Raw genomic sequence first — 20,144 nt, 5'->3', positions numbered from 1 at the left:
TGACTTCTGTCACATCAAATACACAATCTCCAGTATAGCTTTCACTCACAACATAATACAAAGCAATATAAGTGCTAAACTTAAAAAAGACAAGAGCTAAAAGATGATTGATTATGCCAATTTATAGCAGCTTTGCAAAGGGAACTTGATATGGGAAAGAAGAGGAATGGGAATTGAATGTTCCTTCACCTTCTATAATAAAGTTGCATTCACTCTTAATTTTGAACATTTCTTAAGATAATAGATGAGAGACTGGAAAAGATGAGGAAATAGAGAAGCAGAAGAAGGAAAGACAAAAGTGGTACCCTGGAGTACATTGTGTGGTTATTTCCTCCTCTGCACCATCTCTTTCTTTGTGTTTATCAATATAATAACACTTACTACTTGGTGTTGTCTTTATCAATTTACAGGTCTGCTATTAACTGGTATTAATATATATGTTCACTAAAGACAGCTTCTTTGTCTATTCAGCTTTATCTATAGTTGTATTTATTTGTAATACCTATTTGTATATCACTTGAAAACAAATTGACAGTTTAATGCCTACCATTTGTCAGGCATCCTACCAGGTATTTTAGTATGCATTAACTCATATAATTTTAATAGTATACATGTAGGGTGCTTTGAGCACAGTAACTGGCACATGGACAACACTCAAAAATGTTAGTTAAAAAGTAATAATCATTATTTATGTTCACATCTTTCTGGGGTATATATTGCACTTAGCATTTTATAACTGAAGAAAATAAGGCTAATCAAATTAAACTGGCTTGAACCAGGTTACACATAGTTCTCTCTAACTTAGTACCTTACTCACTTTCACTATCTCTCCCTCTTTTTTTCCTCCCTCTGTTCTTCTCTCCCATCCCATACTGGAGGGAAAAGAAATATGGATTAAAAAAAAGAAATATGGATAATATTATCTTTGAAAACTTTTCACCTTCACAATGCCACTGTACAGTTTTGCTATGTCCTGTGTATTAGTACTGTCCCTACATGTGGGAGTGGAGGAATATAATTTACAATCCCACCCCCACCCCTTGGTGATACATGGACTTCTTCCACGATCTTTGTAAACCACTTACAAGTTGGCTTTCCACGTGCAACTTTTAAAAGACTTCCAATTTAATTGTTTTGTTTCAACATTTTTAAGTCTTTAGAAATTTTAGAACTATGTTTTTCTGATTTCATCATCAAGCCTACTTTTTACCTGCTTAATCTGTAATATATCTATAAAGAGATTCCCAAAGAAGTTATGATTTTTCAGTGCTATCACTTTTCAACATAATCAGAAGAACCCTATTTTTTAATCTTATTTTTAACCTTATTTTGACATTGAGTAGATATACTTTGGTCAATAGTGTATTAACACTTTGAAATTGTGAAATGTCTCACTTTGAAATTGATTAGGTTTAATAAATAAAAATAGTCAAAAGTCTACTCCATGAGAAAGCAGTTGCAATGTTAAGAGGAATTAAAAAAAAAAAAAGGAAAGTTAAAAATAATGAAGGCATTTTCTCAGTTGTATCTTCCTGCTTCTTTTCTTCCTGAAAAGTTCCTCTGGGCCCAGCTGCAGTCCACCGTGCTTATCCAACAAATGAAGTATCTCCCCTAGATCTACTTTTTCAGAACTATAAACAATTATAGTTTGTTTTGGATGAATGAATAACTGAATAACTCCAGATAAATAAATGAATAACTCCAGAAGCAATACAAGCTGATCTTGCCTAAGAAGAGTGAAATTATCTATCAGGGTGCTAAGTAGAGAATTGAGGGAGGAAATTACATCTAAATAAAATTGAGTGAAAGATTATTTATTATGTCTGGTAAGGTCATTGTGTTAAATAACAATGAAACAGAAAACAAGCAACAAATAAATAAAAAGATCTCAAACCAAAAAGCAGAGAATTCACACTGTCCCAAGACTGTTTACCTCTCTATATCTTTTCTTGCTTGTCTATATAAAACTTAGTGGGGTTTCCTGGTGGCTCAGATGGTAAAGAATCTACTTACAATGCAGGAGACCCAGGTTTGATCCCTGGGTCAGGAAAATCCCCTGGAGAAGGGAATGGCAACCCTCTCCAGTATTCTTGCCTGGAGAATTCTATAGACCGACAAGCTTGGTGGGCTACAGTTCATGGGGTTGCAAAGGGTTGGACAAGACTGAATGACTACCACTACTACTACTAAGTAAAACTAGTTATGAATAATAGTTTTACAGTAATATTGTGTAAAAACTTTCAAGCAGCTTGATCTCAAACTTACTCACTCACTCTCTCTCTGCCTCTTTCTCTTTAACTTAGTACTTCACTCAGTCTTACTGGCTCTTTCCATTTTTTTTCCATTTTTATCCTCCTTCCCTCCCATCCCATGCTGCCTTCATCTTCCGTTTCTACTTTCCTATCCCTCTTCTCAAATGCAAGGCAAAATAATAAAAAGGTTAAAATAATTAATACCAATAGTTTCAACACTCTAGTAAAAATAATTATTACAGCAGCTAGTACTTACAAAAGTCTTAAAACTAACTCAATTAAACCTCAAAATAACCCTATGAGTTAAGAATTCTCATTGTATCAATTTTATTTCCTTTAATTATACTTTCATTTCAGTTCAGTTGCTCAGTAATGTCCAACTCTTTGCGACCCTAAGGACTTCAGCATGCCAGGTGTCCCTGTCCATCACATACTCCCAGAGATTGCTCAAACTAATATCCATCGAGGTGGTAATGCCATACAGCCCTCTCATCCTCTGTCATCCCCTTCTCCTCCAGCCTTCAATCTTTCCCAGCATCAAGGTCTTTTCCAAGGAGTCACTTCTTCACATTAGGTGGCCAAAGTATTGGAGTTTCAGCTTCAGCATCAGTCCGTCCAATGAATATTCAGGACTGATTTCCTTTAGGATTGACTAGTTTGACTTCCTTGCTGTCCAAGGCACTCTCAAGAGTCTTCTCTGACACCACAGTTCAAAAGCATCAATTCTGCAGCACTCAGCTTTCTGTATAGTCCAACTCTCACATCTCTACATGACTACTGAAAAAACCATAGCTTTGAGTAGATGGACCTTTGTTGGCAGAGTAATGGCTCTGCTTTTCAATATGCTGTTTTGGTTGGTCATAACTTTTCTTCCAAGGAGCAAGTGTCTTTTAGTTTTATGGCTGCAGTGACCATCTGCAGTGATTTTGGAGACCAAGAAAATAAAGTCTGTCACTGTTTTCTTTGATTCCCCATCTATTTGCCCTGAAGTGATGGGACCAGATGCCATGATCTTTGTTTTTGAATGTTGAATTTTAAGACAGCTTTCTCACTTTCCTCTTTCACTTTCATCAAGAGGCCCTTTAGTTCTTCTTTGCTTTCTGCCATAAGGGTGCTGTCATCTGCATATCTGAGGTTATGGATATTTGTCCCGGCAATCTTGATTCCAGCTTGTGCTTCACCTAGCCCAGCATTTCACACGATGTACTCTTCATATCAGTTAAATTAGTAGGTTGACAATGTTCAGCCTTGATGTAATTGTTTCTCAATTTGGCACTAGCTCATTGTTCCATGTTTGGTTCTAACTATTGCTTCTTGACCTACGTACAGATTTCTCAAGAGACATGTAAGGTGATGTGGTATTCCCATCTCTTGAAAAATTTTCCACAGTTTGATGTGATCCACACAGTCAAAGGCTTTGGCATAGTCAATAAAGCAGAAGTAGATGTTTTTCTGGAACTCCCTTGCTTTTTCTGTGATCCAACAGAGTGTTGGCAATTTGATCTCTTGTTCCTCTGCCTTTTCTAAATCCAGATTGAACATCTGAACGTTCACTGTTCATGTACTGTTGAAGCCTGGCTTGGAGAATTTTGAGCATTACTTTGCTAGCATGTGAGAAGAGTGCAATTGTGCAGTAGTTTGAACATTCTTTGGCATTGCCTTTCTTTGGGACTGGAATGAAAACTGAGCTTTTCTAGTCCTGAGACCACTGCTGCATTTTCCAAATTTGCTGGCATATTGAGTGCAGCACTTTCACAGCATCATCTTTTAGGATATGAAATAGCTCAGCTGGAATTCCATCAACTCCACTAGCTTTGTTTGTAGTGATGCTTCCTAAGGCCCACTTGACTTTGCATTCCAGGATATCCGGCCCTAGGTGAGTGATCACACCATTGTGATTATCTGGTTCATGAAGATCTTTTTTGTATAGTTCTTCTGTGTATTCTTGTCACCTCTTCTTAATATCTTCTGCTTCTGTTAGGTCCGTACCGTTCTGTCCTTTATTTTGTCTTTGATATCATTTAGCTCCAGGAATACAGTAACATGTCAAAAACTTTTTGCAACCTCATGGACTTATACAGTCCATGGAATTCTCTAGGTTAAAGCCCTGGAGAGTATAGCCATTCCCTTCTCCAGAGGATCTCCCAACCCAGGGATCAAACCCAGGTCTCCCACATTGCAGGCAGATTCTTTACCAGCTGAACCACTAAGGAAGTCCAAGAATACTGGAGTGGGTAGGCTATCCCTTCTGCAGCTGATCTTCCCAACCCAGGAATCAAACCAGGGTATCCTGCATTGCAGGCAGATTCTTTACCAGCTGAGTTACCAGGGAATCCCCAACTCTTCTTTATCTACCACCATATCGCAATAATTTTTTAAGGTATGAATGAAAGAATGAATATGCTTCATAGTGTTAGTTTGCAAACTTGATCTTGGAGATACTGGAGAAATGCATTTATGTATATTTCTTGGGTATACATCCTAGGAATAGGTCTTATTGATGATTTTTCTGTTTCTATTGGAGTTTTTTTGGAGGGCAGGTATCAGCAGCATCCATTAAAAACTACACAAGAAGTTACAACCAACCGTTTGAAAACTAAATGATCAATTTTGGAAACTAGATGGCCCATAACAAGATTTGGCCTTCTTTCTACCTTCTTCGCCTTTACCTACATTTCAGCTAATGAATTAATTTAAGAAATGTATCTACCTATCTGGAGATTTTGCCTTTGCCAAGTGTTCAAATGCTAAATTTTAATAAGTTTCCATTTGTGATCATGTCACATATTTCCTTGAAAGGATGGGGTCATGAGAAGAAGTTTCATTGGATCACAAAACTGCATACTTTTCAGGATAAAAGATAAAGGCTAAGGAAAGAGTCCATTATGTTACAAGAAAGAAAGTAACCTTTGGACACAAAACAACCATTTTTAATGATTAAGGACAGAATTTACTATTAGAAGTATATTCATAATAATGACTTCATTTTAATTAGGAACTTCATTCATGCCCCAGCAAGCAGTGTGAACTCATTAGGATATGTTAAGTTATAGTATGGCATGGCAGGTGATGAAAAATGTAAGGGAAAATTAAAAAATAAATTGAGCTTAGAATATTAGAATATGTAAGTGATATTCACTTGGCAGTGAATTTGACATATATAGTTCCTTTAGAAGAAGCGGAAGAAGAGAAAAAGAAATATCTTTCCCAGGAATGATTGCTTTAAAATCTTGACTATTTTAATTGCATGTGTCAAAACAGAAATATTTGAATATAAGCAAACAGGAAGTAAGAATTAGAATTCAAATATAGCCCAAAAGTTACTCTCATTAAAAAAATTACATTCCTGTCATTAAAGTTTAGATTAAAATTTCACTATTAAAATTGCACTCAACTGCCACTGTGGGAGTCTATTTTCTGCTTATTCATTTTGTTGGCATTAACAGAAGCTGCATGAGTTCAGGGAGAATAGAATTCAAGAGGAAAACAAAAATAAGAGATTACAGCTCAGTTTTGACAAAATGCTATTTAGCACTCTATACCGATTCACCCCTGTAATGAAGGACGTGCAGGGTGATTCCTGGGTTGGCTTACAGTCCATGGAGTTGCAAGAGTAGGACACAAATTAGCGACTAAACCACCACTACTATTGATTCACTTATGAGTGGTCAAGTCTAGTATAACTTTAATAAGTTAAAGAATGATTGTTAAATAAAAAGTCTCTAATATAATTCATATTATCAGTCTTATGTAAATAGACATTCATTTGGTGTTTTTTGGAAATAAAACACTGGATGTTAGCACTTTACTTTTCTGTCTATTCAGTATGTACTTCCTTTGCAAAGCTGGTTGGAGCATTAGAGATCAGGATTAATGCTAAGGTCAGTTGCAAGATTCTATCTAGTATGCATATTCCCAAGACTGAGGCACTTAAATGATCTGGGAATTAGTGAGTAGTTTCTATCAAATAGACTGTTGAAAACAACCTGAAACAAGCATTAAGAACAGAGGTGGAGCACACAGTTGATGTTCAGTAGACTCTGTGCCAGACTGATTGAATATATCATCAAAGCTAGATCATGGAAAAAGAAAGCAATTGAGTCTATCTTTATCTTCTCAGTAAAATGACTTTCAGCACAACCGTTATTCCTTTGGATTTTGTTGTTCTTTTAATCTCTCCAGTGTTAATACCTTCCCCATAATAATGATGCTGCTGGACTTGCATCACAAAACAATCATAGTTTGCGCTATTAATCACTGATAGTTGCTCTGAATCACTGATAGGTGCTAGATGTTGCAACAGTGAACTTAAGTCAAAATAGGGAAATTTTGCAGGTTGTCAAATGTGAAAGGTCAAAGAAGGTCAAACTTGGTTTGAAAACTGTGCTAAAATTCTCTCAAGATTTACACTACAAAAGGAAAGTCATATAGTCACAATAAACTTGCTAAAAATCAAAATGACATTTAATAACATATCATGTAACAAATACTATAGTAAGGATTTAATCTCATTTTCTTCACAGAATGTCATATGAATCATTTTAATAATTTTTTAACTGAAGAAAACGAGCCTTGAGGAGGTTAAATAACTTGCTCAAATTGGAGGGGGAAAAATAATTACTTAAAAAAACAGAAACAAGATTTCAATCCTGGTGTATATACAATGCCCATGATTTAAGTACTTACACTGCTGAAATGATTTTTTCCACTTTTAAAACATCAAAACATGGTGGGTATCGCTGCATAATAATAGAGATACACATTGACAAACTAATTTACTCAAGGGTTTATTACTCCAGAGGAGCTCTCAAGTTCTATCTTCTTTCAGCATTTGTCATATACTCCATTATAGTTACCTCACAAGAAAGTACTTTCTCCCATTCTCTCTCAGGCTGAAGGTTTTATGTAGCTCTTTACATTTAACAGAAGGCTTCCCTCTCCTGCCCCACTCCAATGCTCTGTGTTCTGTCTTGTATTCTTATTGTGTGTTTCCTTTGCTGGATGATGACAGGACCAAGGAAGAAAAGCCAAAGCAGTTCAGAGCAATCTTCAATTGCTACTTACAGTTTTCTTTTCCTTTTTATTATGGACACTGAAAGTGAAAATGTTAGTCTGTCAGTCTTGTCTGACTCTTTGAGACCCCATAGACTATAGCCCACCAGGCTCCTCTGTCCATGGAATTCTTCAGGCAAGAATACTGGAGCCATTCATTCCCTTCTCGAGGGGATCTTCCCCACCCAGGGATCGAACCCAAGTCTCCTGCATTGCAGGCAGATTTTTACCATCTGAGCCATCAGGGAAGCCCATTCAGTTCAGTTCAGTCACTCAGTCGTGTCTGACTCTTTGCGATCCCATGAACCACAGCATGTCAGGCGTCCCTGTCCATCACCAACTTCCGGAGTTCACCCAAACCCATGTCCATCACGTTGGTGATGCCATCCAACCATCTCATCCTCTGTCATCCCCTTCTCCTCCTGCCCTCAATCTTTCCCAGCATCAGGGTCTTTTCAAATGAGTCAGCTCTTCACATCAGGTGGCCAAAGTATTGGAGTTTCAACTTCAACATCAGTCCTTCCAATGAACACCCAGGACTGATCTCCTTTAGGATGGACTGGCTGGATCTCCTTGCAGTCTAAGGGACTCTCAAGAGTCTTCTCCAACACCACAGTTCAAAAGCATCAATTCTTCGGCACTCAGCTTTCTGTATAGTCCAACTCTCACATCCATATATGACCACTGGAAAAACCATAGCTTTGAGTAGGTGGACCTTTGTTGGCAAAGTAATGTCTCTGCTTTTTCATATGCTGTCTAGGTTGGTCATAACTTTCCTTCCAAGGAGTAAGGGTCTTGTAATTTCATGGCTGCAATCACCATCTGCAGTGATTTTGGAGCCCAAAAAAATAAAGTCTGACACTGTTTCCACTGTTTCCCCATCTATTTGCCATAAAGTGATAGGACCAGATGCCATGATCTTCGTTTTCTGAATGTTGAGCTTTAAGCCAACTTTTTCACTCTCCTCTTTCACTTTCATCAAGAGGCTCTTTAGTTCTTCCTCACTTTCTGCCATAAGGGTGGTGTCATCTGCATATCTGAGGTTATTGATATCTCTCCTGGCAGTCTTGATTCCAGCTTGTGCTTCTTCCAGCCCAGCGTTTCTCATGATGTACACTTCATATAAGTTGAATAAGTAGGGTGACAATATACAGCCTTGACATACTCCTTTTCCTATTTGGAACCAGTTTGTTGTTCCATGTCCAGTTCTAACTGTTGCTTCCTGACCTGCATACAGGTTTCTCAAGAGGCAGGTCAGGTGGTCTGGTATTCCCATCTCTTTCAGAATTTTCCACAGTTTATTGTGATCCACACAGTCAGAGGCTTTGACACATTATGGGCCAAAGGGAAGTCCATTATGGGCACTAATTTCCTACAGATTTTAAGAGAAAAATCCAATCTACCTAGCTTTAAAAGCTGAGTTCAGCTCTTCAGAAAACTGGTGTTATTTGAAATCAAAACTATAGAGAAGATGTCTGTGAATGCATTTCCAAGTCTGGGCTACTGAGTGCACTTTGTTTAGGATTACCTATCAATGAAATATCTCCAAGACATCTATAATACAATTAACTTTGAGAATTTAGATGTCTGGCTCAGCCTAAGGCCATGTTATTCCAAGAACCAAATTATTTGTATTATTTGTAATTATCTTGTATTTACAAGAACCAAATTATTTCATAAAGTTTCCATTCATATTATGAAATAGGTATACCATTTACAATTAGGGAAAGTGCAAGTAGAAGCAAGTTAAATTCTTAACTATTTTTCATGAAATCCTGGGCTCCTTGCCATATTAACGATTAGTAAAAATGACTTGGAATTTATTGTACTTCTGTGTGTGGCATTCCAAAGTTAGTTGAGGTATGTTTCTCAACATGAGTAAATGTGTCTATGGACTTTGCTACTGAGAAGTTGAATGTGGAAAGCAAGAAGGCTAAGGGGGTGGGAAAATTCTGGAATGTTCTTATGTCTCTGAGAACAAACCACTGGACTTGCCATTGCTAATTAAAGCATTTTACTGAGATCCTTCAAATTCCCTAGAATTAGAGGCTTCTCTTTTTAGCAGCACTCTGGAGAATAGCGCCTTTTCTTTTTCTGTTTTAAAATTTCAATAGCTTTTGAAGTTTTTAACTGGGCGCCTTGATAATGTTCTGAATTCATAGTACCTTTCAAGTGTAAGTACTTTACGAATGATAATAGAAGGCTTATTCACCAAAGACTTTGCTATCTCACTAAAGCTGCTGGAGATTTAAATGGCAGGAGGCAGCCTGAAATTAACCTGGGAGGCCAAAGATGTGATCTCATATCTACTGAAAAAAATGTCCTGGCAGTACCAGTGACCTCAAGAGGTCAAGAATTTTAGCTTTACATTTTTTTCAAAGGCTACCTCTGGCTCTCTAGGGCCCTCCTGGGGCAATGGTCTTTGTTCAGACAAAGTCAAGGATTTCATTAAGTGAATCAGTAACACTACTTGTCTTCTCACCTGGGACTGTATCATAGTACCCTATCAGAGTTTAGACCTTCTTTATCTGTGAAATCTGCCCCAGTCAGAGTATAAGAAAATTTTCCTTCAGGCAGAATTTGTAATACAGTGGGACTCTATTCCTGTCTCCAGAATCTTATCAAATGCTACTTTTTTTTTCTTTTTGGAGAGAATTTCTTGAATTTCTCCATAAGTATTATATAAGATATTGCTTGTGAGAGAAATGTTTCCTTTCAAATATCTGTGTTTTCTACTCATACATAAATTTTAATTCATCAGGGTGCCCTGAAAAGTTCAAATTGTACATAGAACGTAACCTTGTATGAGAATCATTAATTTAAACTTGATCTCTCTAATTTTTAATATTATTTCTCGTGATTTTAATTGTTCTTCAGCTAGTTGTTGTTTGGTCACTAAGTCATGTCTGACTCTTGCGACCCCATGAACTGTAGCCCACTAGGGTCCTCTGTCCACGGCAATAATACTGGAGTGGGTTGCCATTACCTTCTCTAGGGGATCGTCCCATCCCAGGGATTGAATTCATATCTGCTGCATTGGCCAGAGGATGCTTTACTGCTGAACCACTAGGGAAGCCCCTCTTCATCTAGAGGTATAATCAAAATTATTTTTTCTAGGTACATAAGAATCCTATAAAAGACATATTTCTGAATTTGTAGCAACAAGATTCCTATTATAATTTTTCAAATGAGAAAATGATAAACTAAAAGCTGAAATTTGTAATCATATGTAAATTTTTTTTTTTAGCTCTGATGATGCCTTCAGTAAAGTCAATTTAAATTACCGCACAGAAAATGGTCTATCTCTACTTCATTTATGTTGCATTTGTGGAGGTGAGTGCTTGGAACTCAATACTCTGTGAACTAGTTATATGTATATATGGTCAGTGATTTGAGCTGCTTAATAGTCTACAAGAGAATTCTATTCCTACTCAGTTTTTTCTTTTGCTTTGCTTCAGGTGAAGAAGTAACTAACTTCTAGACAGATATTCCAATTGATTTAACTCTGAATTTAAGTTTTATTGTGTTCCTACCTTGAATCAGGTATGCCTGGAAATTTTTTTAAAGGCATTTTTTTCAGTATCAGGCATGCTAGTCAGGGATTAGGTTAAATTCAGATGCACTTAAAACATTCCCCAAAACATCATCAAGCAATTGCTTCACAATCTGCAGTCAGATATATATACAGTAATAAATGTCAAAGACAAAATCCCAAATTGAAATTTGGTCAAAGTGAAGACTAAGTGAAATTTGGTTCATAACATGTTCTGTTCCGTTCATTAATGTATCCCAAGCATCTAGGATGGTGCCTAGCATATAGCAGGTACTCAATAAATTTACTGAATTGGTAAATGAATACTTTTTTGTTAATCCAAGCTACTATGCTTTGGACTCAGTTTTTAAAAGAACAATAATGTATAAGTATTGACTCTAAATATATCCCATCACCACTCTCCAAACAACATATCTTCCCAAATTTAAACACACCTTTACAACCTTAGTCATTTCCTCCACATTTCTCTGATCTAAATAAACTAATGATGTAGTGATGTTCTGATTTCTATCTAAGCTTTTTCACAAATATTAAATCATTTACTAGGGTGAATGTTTTCATGTTTTTACTTTTTAAAGTATTATTAGAAGAGCACCAAATAAAAAATGTAGCATGAATTCATTAAAATACACAGCACAAAGTTTTCTAAATATAGTAGAATTGTTCACTAATACGTATTAACTGACAACTCAACAAATGGCCTGCAGAACAGCAGTCTGACATTTTCATACATTGGTGTGATGTTTATCATTCCACTAAAGATTAACTTAAAGATTTTTAAGTCACTTAGTCTATCTCCACAATTTGACTTTTCTCAATTTTTTTCTCTAAGGCAACAAGTCACATATTAGAACCCTTATGTTAAAAGGTCTCCGCCCATCTCGACTGACAAGAAATGGATTTACAGCCTTGCATTTGGCAGTTTACAAGGTACACAAGTTTTGTATTAGAACCAAAGATGATGGGCTTTGTTTTTTGTTTGATTTTTCAAATTGGTGATCATGGAAAATATGCAGGGTGGTGGGAGCATTATGTTCTGGATAGAGTTCTAGCTACCTCTTTGTTGAGCAGATATCATCAGAACATATTCACTTTATTGCTTTCCATCTTTATCTCATTTAATTCTCACAAGAACACTGGGAATAAATACTATTATTATCTCAGGGTTACATGGTTATCTAGTGGTTAGCCAGAATTTAAGATCTAACAGCCTGGTTTTCTTGCCAGAGCTCCTTCCAAGGAGACCAAGCTGCCTCAATATAGATGATGAAGCTGCATTTGAGGATGAAGGAAGCACATTGAAGCTGCATTTTTCTGCGTGTTTTCCTGATAAACAAAATATCTCTAGGGCTCCCTTTAGTTTCTTTCTTTTATCATATTTTTGCTTCAGTTGTTTTTTTGTTTTCTTTTTTTTCCTTTGCAGTAGACCTGGGTTTCAACATAATTTCAGTACCTTTAAAAAAAAAGTGGAATGGATAAGCTGGGATACTCAATGTTGGGATAGATCCTTGAGACTGTCATAAATATGAGTTTATTCAACATATAAATTAAACATAAAAGCTCATTTTCTGATTGTAGTAAGCTTCTACTTATTCTGTACTTATTACAAACTAAATACCTCACTAGGTTTTATATACATTATTTCTTTAACATTATAATAACTTAATGAGTTTCCTGTTAGTCTTTATTTTATGGAAAAGGAAATTGAAAATTCAAGTTGGATATCTAGACGGAGAAGCCTGGCATGCTGCTGTCCATGGGGTCGCAAAGAGTTGGACATGACTGAGCAATTGAACAACCAATGATTAGTATCAAGTACAGTTGGCTCTTATTGCATATATTGTTCTTTCTCAATGTCATATGAATCTGTAACAGGATTTTATTCCAGTTTTGTATGTGCAGGTGTGGTAGTGGCTGGGGCAGCGGGTGGGGAAGGGGCAGCTGTTTGCTTGTATCTGGATCATTTTCACTTTGCTTTGCAACCCTTCCCCAACCTTTAGAGAGTTTATCTCAAAGGTTGTGGGGGGAGAGAGCTGATATTCCCATGATTCACACTCACATATATTCTTGTGATTTGTCATGCAAATGTTCTAATCCTCATCCTTTTTCAAGCCCAGTCAATGCTTAGTCAATTTGTCGAATTCATTCTGGAAGAGAGTGTCAGTAAGTGCTAAGTTGTCTTTAACACCAAAATCACTGCAGATGGTGATTGCAGCCATGAAATTAAAAGACACTTACTCCTTGGAAGGAAAGTTATGACCAACACAGACAGCATATGAAAAAGCAGAGACATTACTTTGTCAACAAAGGTCCGTCTAGTCAAGGCTATGGTTTTTCCAGTGGTCATGTATGGATGTGAGAGTTGGATTATAAAGAGGGCTGAGCACCGAAGAAATGATGCTTTTGAACTGTGGTGTTGGAGAAGACTCTTGATAGTCCCTTGGACTGCAAGGAGATCCAACCAGTCCATCCTAAGGGAAATCGGTCCTGGGTGTTCATTGGAAGGACTGATGTTCAAGCTGAAACTCCAGTATTTTGGCCACCTGACTCATTTGAAAAGACCCTGATGTTGGGAAAGATTGAAGGCAGGAGGAGAAGGGGACGACAGAGGATGAGATAGTTGGATGGCATCATTGACTCAATGGACATGGGTTTAGGTAGACTCTGGCAGCTGGTGATGGACAGGGAGGCCTGGCATGCTGCGGTTCATGGGGTCACAAAGAGTTGGTCACGACTGAGCAACTGAACTGAACTGAACTGAATCATCTTCCAGAACTTGAATGGAGACTGAGTTCAGGGTATTGGAAACAGTGTCTGATGCCAGCTTTTCTGCTAAATGGCAGGGTGTGACAGTAGAAGTGATCCAAGGAATAGGAAGCTGGTGATGGACAGTCAAGTCAGTATTGTGCAACCCTGAATCTGACTGTCTGGGAGAGTCTTTCTATATCAGTTCATTTTCCTAAGACAGCATGACACAACCACACAAACGGTTTCTGAATGATTTAGTACTACAATCTTAAGAAAATATATTTCTTCCACCTCTGTTTGTGAAACCTAAATTTCCATTTTTAGAGTTTCCTTTGCTCTAGTTTTTCTGTTTTCTTATATTTTACCAAAGGATATATGGACTACAACTTTTCAATAACAAATTTAAACAAATTTATTATCTTAGGACACAGGTAGGCAAAAATTTTTAAGAAGCCATAATAGAATGCATGATTACTTATTTTTTAACAAAGGTAAAAACAAATGAAATTTCATTCCACTGTAAACATGGAAACAATATAAATTAGTCATTCATACTAATGTTGTGTTAAATGTAGTTCTAATTATATCTTCCCTAAACTACTGCAGTAGGCCTCTGATTCATTTGGGGCTGTAGTTTTCTTCCCCCATATAATTTTTGATTCTATTTTACTATTATTTTAAATAAAATGACTTCTAGACTATTGCAAGAAACACTTTTTCCAGGTGAATTGTTTACGTTTTGTCCCATCTCTATCATCAGTCTGTTCTTTTTCTGAATCATTTGAAAATAAATTGAAGACAACATTTCCCATAGCTACTAAAGTCTATTGATATCTTTATTTCCAAAGGAAAAGGAAATTCACTTACATAATCACAGTACAGTTATCAAAATCAGAAAATGTAAATTGACACTTTACTCTTTATCTAATCTATACTCCAAATTCAAATCTGGTCAGCTATTCCAATACTGTCGTTTATAGCTATTAATTTTTTTTTGATTAGCATTCTGTCCAGAATCATATGTTTCTTGTTTTCTTGTCTTTGTAATCTCTTGTAGTCTGAAGGAGTTTCTCTGATTTGCCTTGCCTTTCTTGATCTGAGTATTTTTGATGCATACAAAACAATAATTTTTATGTGGTTCTTTTGAATTTTAGAAATGTTACAATTGAAATTTGTTTTATTCTTAATACTCACGAAAAGAATAATTTAATTTTCAAATCATTTTATTGGCCACATCCAATTATACATCCTCCAATGCTGGGCCTGCCTCAGAGCTAAGTATTCTTCACCAGTGAGGGCATGTCTGCTTTCATTAGTAAGAACGAGAAGATGATTAGCTTTTAAAAGCCATGTGAATAGTTATATGCCATACTTTTCTTTCTTTGTTTTTGCTTGGTTGTTTTTTTTGAAGGAATCAGATTTATTGAGTTATAATTTATGCACAATAAAACTCACAATTTTTTTTTTATTAGTTGGAGACTAATTACTTCACAACATTTCAATTTTAAATGTAAAAGTTGATGACTTTTGTATATATTCGTGTACATCATTGTTATCATGTTATAGGACTTTTCTGTCATACACAAAAGTTCCCTCATACCTTTATGCAGTTAATTCCTTCCTCCATGTCACATGGCCTCTGGAAACCACTGATGCCTTTTCTACCCCTATAGTTTCCCCCTTTTTAGGATTTTATATGAATGCAGTCCATTCAGTTTATTTTATTTTGTGTATGGTTTATTATAATGCTATTGTTGTGTGTTCAGTAATTCATTTCTTTTAATGGAAAGTTGTATTCCCTTATAAGGATATACCACAGTTTAACAATCCACCTGTTGAAGGATTTACTGAAAATTGTTTTTAGATTTTGACTATTATAAATAAACCTGCTATTAACATTCATATACAAATATTTGTTTGAACATATGTTTTTATTTCTCTTGCTGCAATACCTATTAGTGAAATTCCTGGGTCATATACATAGGCTTCCACGATGGCTCAGTGGTAGAGAATCTGCCTGCCAGTGCAGGAGACTCGAGAGACTCGGGTTTGATCCCTGGGTCAGGAAGATCCCCTAGAGGAGGAAATGACAACCACTCCAGTATTCTTGACTGGAGAATCCCATGGACAGAGGAGCATGGCAAGCTTCAGTCCATAGGGTCCCAAAGAATTGGACATTACCGAGTGACTGAGCATATTCACACATAGTTAAGTGCATGTTTAATTTTAATAAGATGTCAAACTCCTTACCAAACTGGCTGTATCATTTTCCATTTCCATCAGCCATGTATTAGAATTCTAGTTGTTCCACATTTTTATCAACATTTGGTATGGTAAATATTTTTTTTTTGTTTTAGCCATTCTATTAGATGTTTATTATCTCATTATGAATATTTTGAATTTCCCCAGTGACTAATGAAGTTGAAAAGATTTTCATGTGCTTGTCACCAAAAGGTTTTTAGGTACAGTGTCTGTTCAGTTATTTTTTTCCAATTTTTATATTTGGTTTATTGTTTTCTTGACTTGTAAGAGACTTTTATATATCCTGGATACAGATTCTGTGTTGGATATACATTTTGCAAAAAGTTTCTCCTGTTCTATGGCTTGCTTTTTCATGTTCTTAACAGTGCCATTTAAAGAAAAAAAAATAATATGCATTACTTTTTAACTGAGGACTCCAGTGATTACACTGTGGATCCTTAATGTATCACAAGTACTTTCTCTTAATATTGGCCTGTGCTGTGCTTAGTCACTCAGTCAAGTCTGACTCTTTGCGATCCCATGGACTGTGGGCCACCAGACTTCTCTGTCCATGGGGATTCTCCAGGCAAGAATACTGGAGTGGGTTGCCATGCCCTCCTCCAGGGGATCTTCCCAACCCAGGGATTGATCCCAGGTCTTATGCATTACAGTCAGATTCTTTACTGTCTGAGCCACCGTGGAAGCCTATGAATACTGGAATGGGTAGCCTATCCATTTTCCAGGGGATCTTCATGACCCAGGAATGAAACCAGTATCTCCTGCATAACAGGCAGATTCTTTATCAGCTGAGCTACCAAGGAAGCCCTAATATTGGCCTAATTTACTCTAAATATAAGACCCTTTCAATGATATAGTTCCATGTTATCGTCATTCTTTATACTACTTTTGCTATATGTCTTACATCTATACATGTATAGTCTCCAATATGTTGTTAGAATTTTCCCATTAAGCTTTAATATCTTTTAAGAAGGTAAAAGAAGAGAAAATACCTTTAGTTTTGAGTAGGTAGGTTATAATAATCTTGTGTATGATTTCCTCTGTACAATGCTTTATGATGGCTTAATTTCTTAAATATGTTAAGTTTGCTATCATCAAATTTAGAAATTTTGACCACTATTTTCTCAAACATTTGTGTTAGATTGTTTGATAAACTTCCAAAGATTACCAAGTCTCCATTCAGTTTTTCAATCCTCTTTCTCGTTGTTTTCAAAATTTGATTATTGATGTTTATTTGAATTCAAGTTTTAATACCATGTATTTGCCATCTTCCATCTGATATTAATCTACTAAGAATTATTCATTTCAGATGTAATTTTCAGTTCCAGAATTTCCACTTAGTGTTAAAATATGATTTCAAATTCTCTGCTATGGTTACTACAATTCTGTTCATTTATGTTTCCATCAGTTCAGTTCAGTTTAGTGCTCAATCATGTTTGACTCATTGCGACCCCATGGACTACAGCACGACAAGCTTCCCTGTCCATCACCAACTCCCAGAGCCTACTCAAACTCACGTCTATCACGTCAGTGATGCCATCCAACCATTTCATCCTCTGGCATCCCCTTCTCCTCCCACCTTTAATCTTTCCCAGTACCAGGGTCTTTTCCAATCAGTCGGTTCTTTGCATCATATGGCCAAGTATTGTATTGGAGGTTTGGCTTCAGCATCAGCCCTTCCAATGAGTATTCAGGACTGATTTCCTTTAGGATTGACTTGGTTGGATCTCTTTGCAGTCCAAGGGACTCTCAAGAGTCTTCTCCGACACCACAGTTCAAAAGCATCAATTCTTCAGCGCTCAGCTTTATTTATAGTCCAACTCTCACATCTGTACATGACTACTGGAAAAACCATAACTTTGACCAGACAGACCTCTGTTGGTAAAGTAATGTCACTGCTTTTTAATATGCTGTCTAGGTTGGTCATAGCTCTTCTTCTAAGGAGTAAGCGTCTTTTAATTTCATGGCTGCAGTCACCATCTGCAGTGATTTGGGAGCCCCCCAAAATAAGTATCTCACTGTTTCCATTGTTTCCCCATCTATTTGCCATGAAGTGAGGGGACTGGATGCCATGATCTTAGTTTTCTGAATGTTGAGTTTTAAGCCAACTTTTTCACACTCCTCTTTCACATTCATCAAGAGGCTCTTTAGTTCTTCTTCGCTTTCTGCATATCTGAGGTTATTGATATTTCTCCCAGTAATCTTGATTCCAGCTTGTGCTTCATCCGGCTTGGCATTTTGCATGATGTACTCTGCATATAAGTTAAATAAGCAGGGTGACAATATACAACCTTGATGTACTCCTTTCCCCATTTGGGAAGTATGTTTCCATATTTTCATTTAAATTCTTGAGCTTGTCATTAATGGCTGTTTTAAATGCCTTGTATATTGTTTCTAATACCTAGATTATTGCAGTGTTTGTTCTATTGAATGCTTTTTCTGTTGACTACATATTACATTTTTTGTTTTCCTTATGTACCAATTTTTATTGCATGTTAGACATGTGTATTGATGCAAGAAATTTTCATTATGCCATCTTCCCCTAAAGATGTTGAGTTTGTTTTGTTTCTGGCAGTTAGTTTATGTTGGTGGATAATTTGAGAACGACCTATGCTTATGGTTCTTATTTCTAAGGGCTGGATTTGTAGTATCTCACCTGAATGCCCAAGATACTCGATAATGTCTCACCCTTCTGACTGACTGAAACTCTAAAATCTCCTAGCACTACCATAACCTCTTATTTGCTTACCATTCACCTTTTGGCCATAAATCAAGTGATCATTCCTACATCCTAGAGTCTTTCTCTGTGCTTCTGAAGCCCAACTAAAGAACCTATATTGAATCTCCATGCAGACTTCTACAGTCCTCTCTCTGCGTAACTTCTTTTTATGTTCAATTTCCCTGTTCCTCAAATTACAGCCATTTTATAATCTATGAACTCATTCACTCATATTCAGTCATGTCCAACTCTGCAACCTTATGGACTGTACCCCACCAGGCTCCTCTATCCTTGGGATTTTCCAGGCAAGAATACTGAAGCAAGTTGTGATTTCATCCTCCAGGGGATTCTCCCAACCCAAGGATTGAACCCGGGTCTCCTGTGGCTCCTGCATTGGTATGTGGATTCTTTACCACTGAGTCACCTGGGAAACCCATAATCCTGGAAATCTGATCTTTATTCTCAACTCAGTAAATCTACCTTTCTACCTTCTTTTCTGTTACAGGCAGAAAACCAGGGAGATCATGGAATATTGTGGAGGCTTACTTTGTATCTTTCCCATCTCCCAAGTTCTTTCTTCATGTTCTTTATTGCCTGAGAACAGTTGTGTCTTATATTTTGTTCCATTTTATACATTTGACCTGTCAATAGGGAAAATCCATACAGGTTATACTATCATGATCACATATATTTTTAGATTGCCTCTAAAATTATCTCAAGTGAACCTAGAATGTTAGGTCCATGAATCAAGGTAAATTAGAAGTGGTCAAGCAGGAGATGGCAAGAGTGAACATTGACATTTTAGGAATCAGTGTACTAAAATGGTCTGGAATGGGTGAATTTAATTTAGATGATGATTATATCTCCTACTGTGGGCAAGAATCCCTTAGAAGAAGTGGACTAGCCCTCATAGTTAACAAAAGAGTCCAAAATGCAGTACTTCGGTGCAATCTCAAAAATGACATAATGATGTCTGTTCCTTTCCAAGGCAAACCATTCAATATCACAGTAATCCAAGTCTGTGCCCCAAAAGTAATGCTGAAGAAGCTGAATGGTTCTATGAAGACCTACAAGACCTTCTAGAACTAACACCCAAAAAAGATGTCCTTTGCATCACAGGGGACTTGAATGCAAAAGTAGGAGTTCAAGAGATACCTGGAGTAACAGGCAAATTTGGCCTTGGAGTACAAAACAAAGCAGGGCAAAGGCTAACAGAGTTTTGCCAAGAGAACACACTGGTCATAGCAAACACCCTCTTCCAACAACACAAGAGAAGACTCTACACATGGACATCACTGGATGGTCAGTACCAAAATCAGATTGATTATATTCTTTGCAGCCAAATATGGAGAAGCTCTATACAGTCAGCAAAAACAAGACTGGGAGCTGACTGTGGTGGCTCAGATCATGAACTCCTTATTGCCAAATTCAGACTGAAATTGAAGAAAGTAGGGAAAACCACTAGACTATTCAAGTATGACCTAAATCAAATCCCTTGTGATTATATAGTGGAAGGGACAAATAGATTCAAAGGATTAGATCTGATGGCCACCCATTGTCT

General features: G+C 36.8%; 1 protein-coding gene across 4 annotated transcripts in view; it reads left to right on the top strand.

Annotated features, from left to right (window-relative positions):
* The window catches only part of LOC122677090 (serine/threonine-protein kinase TNNI3K), a 355,674-nt gene that overhangs the window by 46,382 nt on the left and 289,148 nt on the right, over nt 1–20,144 (top strand). For all 4 annotated transcript variants that reach the window (XM_043876893.1, XM_043876895.1, XM_043876894.1 and 1 more), the window contains 2 exons: nt 10,552–10,637; nt 11,690–11,787. In XM_043876893.1, the coding sequence (XP_043732828.1) occupies nt 10,552–10,637; nt 11,690–11,787 (184 nt within the window). The remainder of the gene's footprint in view (nt 1–10,551; nt 10,638–11,689; nt 11,788–20,144) is intronic.

The sequence above is a fragment of the Cervus elaphus genome, chromosome 20 (assembly GCF_910594005.1).
Source record: "Cervus elaphus chromosome 20, mCerEla1.1, whole genome shotgun sequence".
NCBI classification, from domain to species: Eukaryota; Metazoa; Chordata; class Mammalia; order Artiodactyla; family Cervidae; genus Cervus; species Cervus elaphus.
Note: the sequence above shows the minus strand (reverse complement) of the source record. Positions and strands in the feature narration are given on the sequence as shown.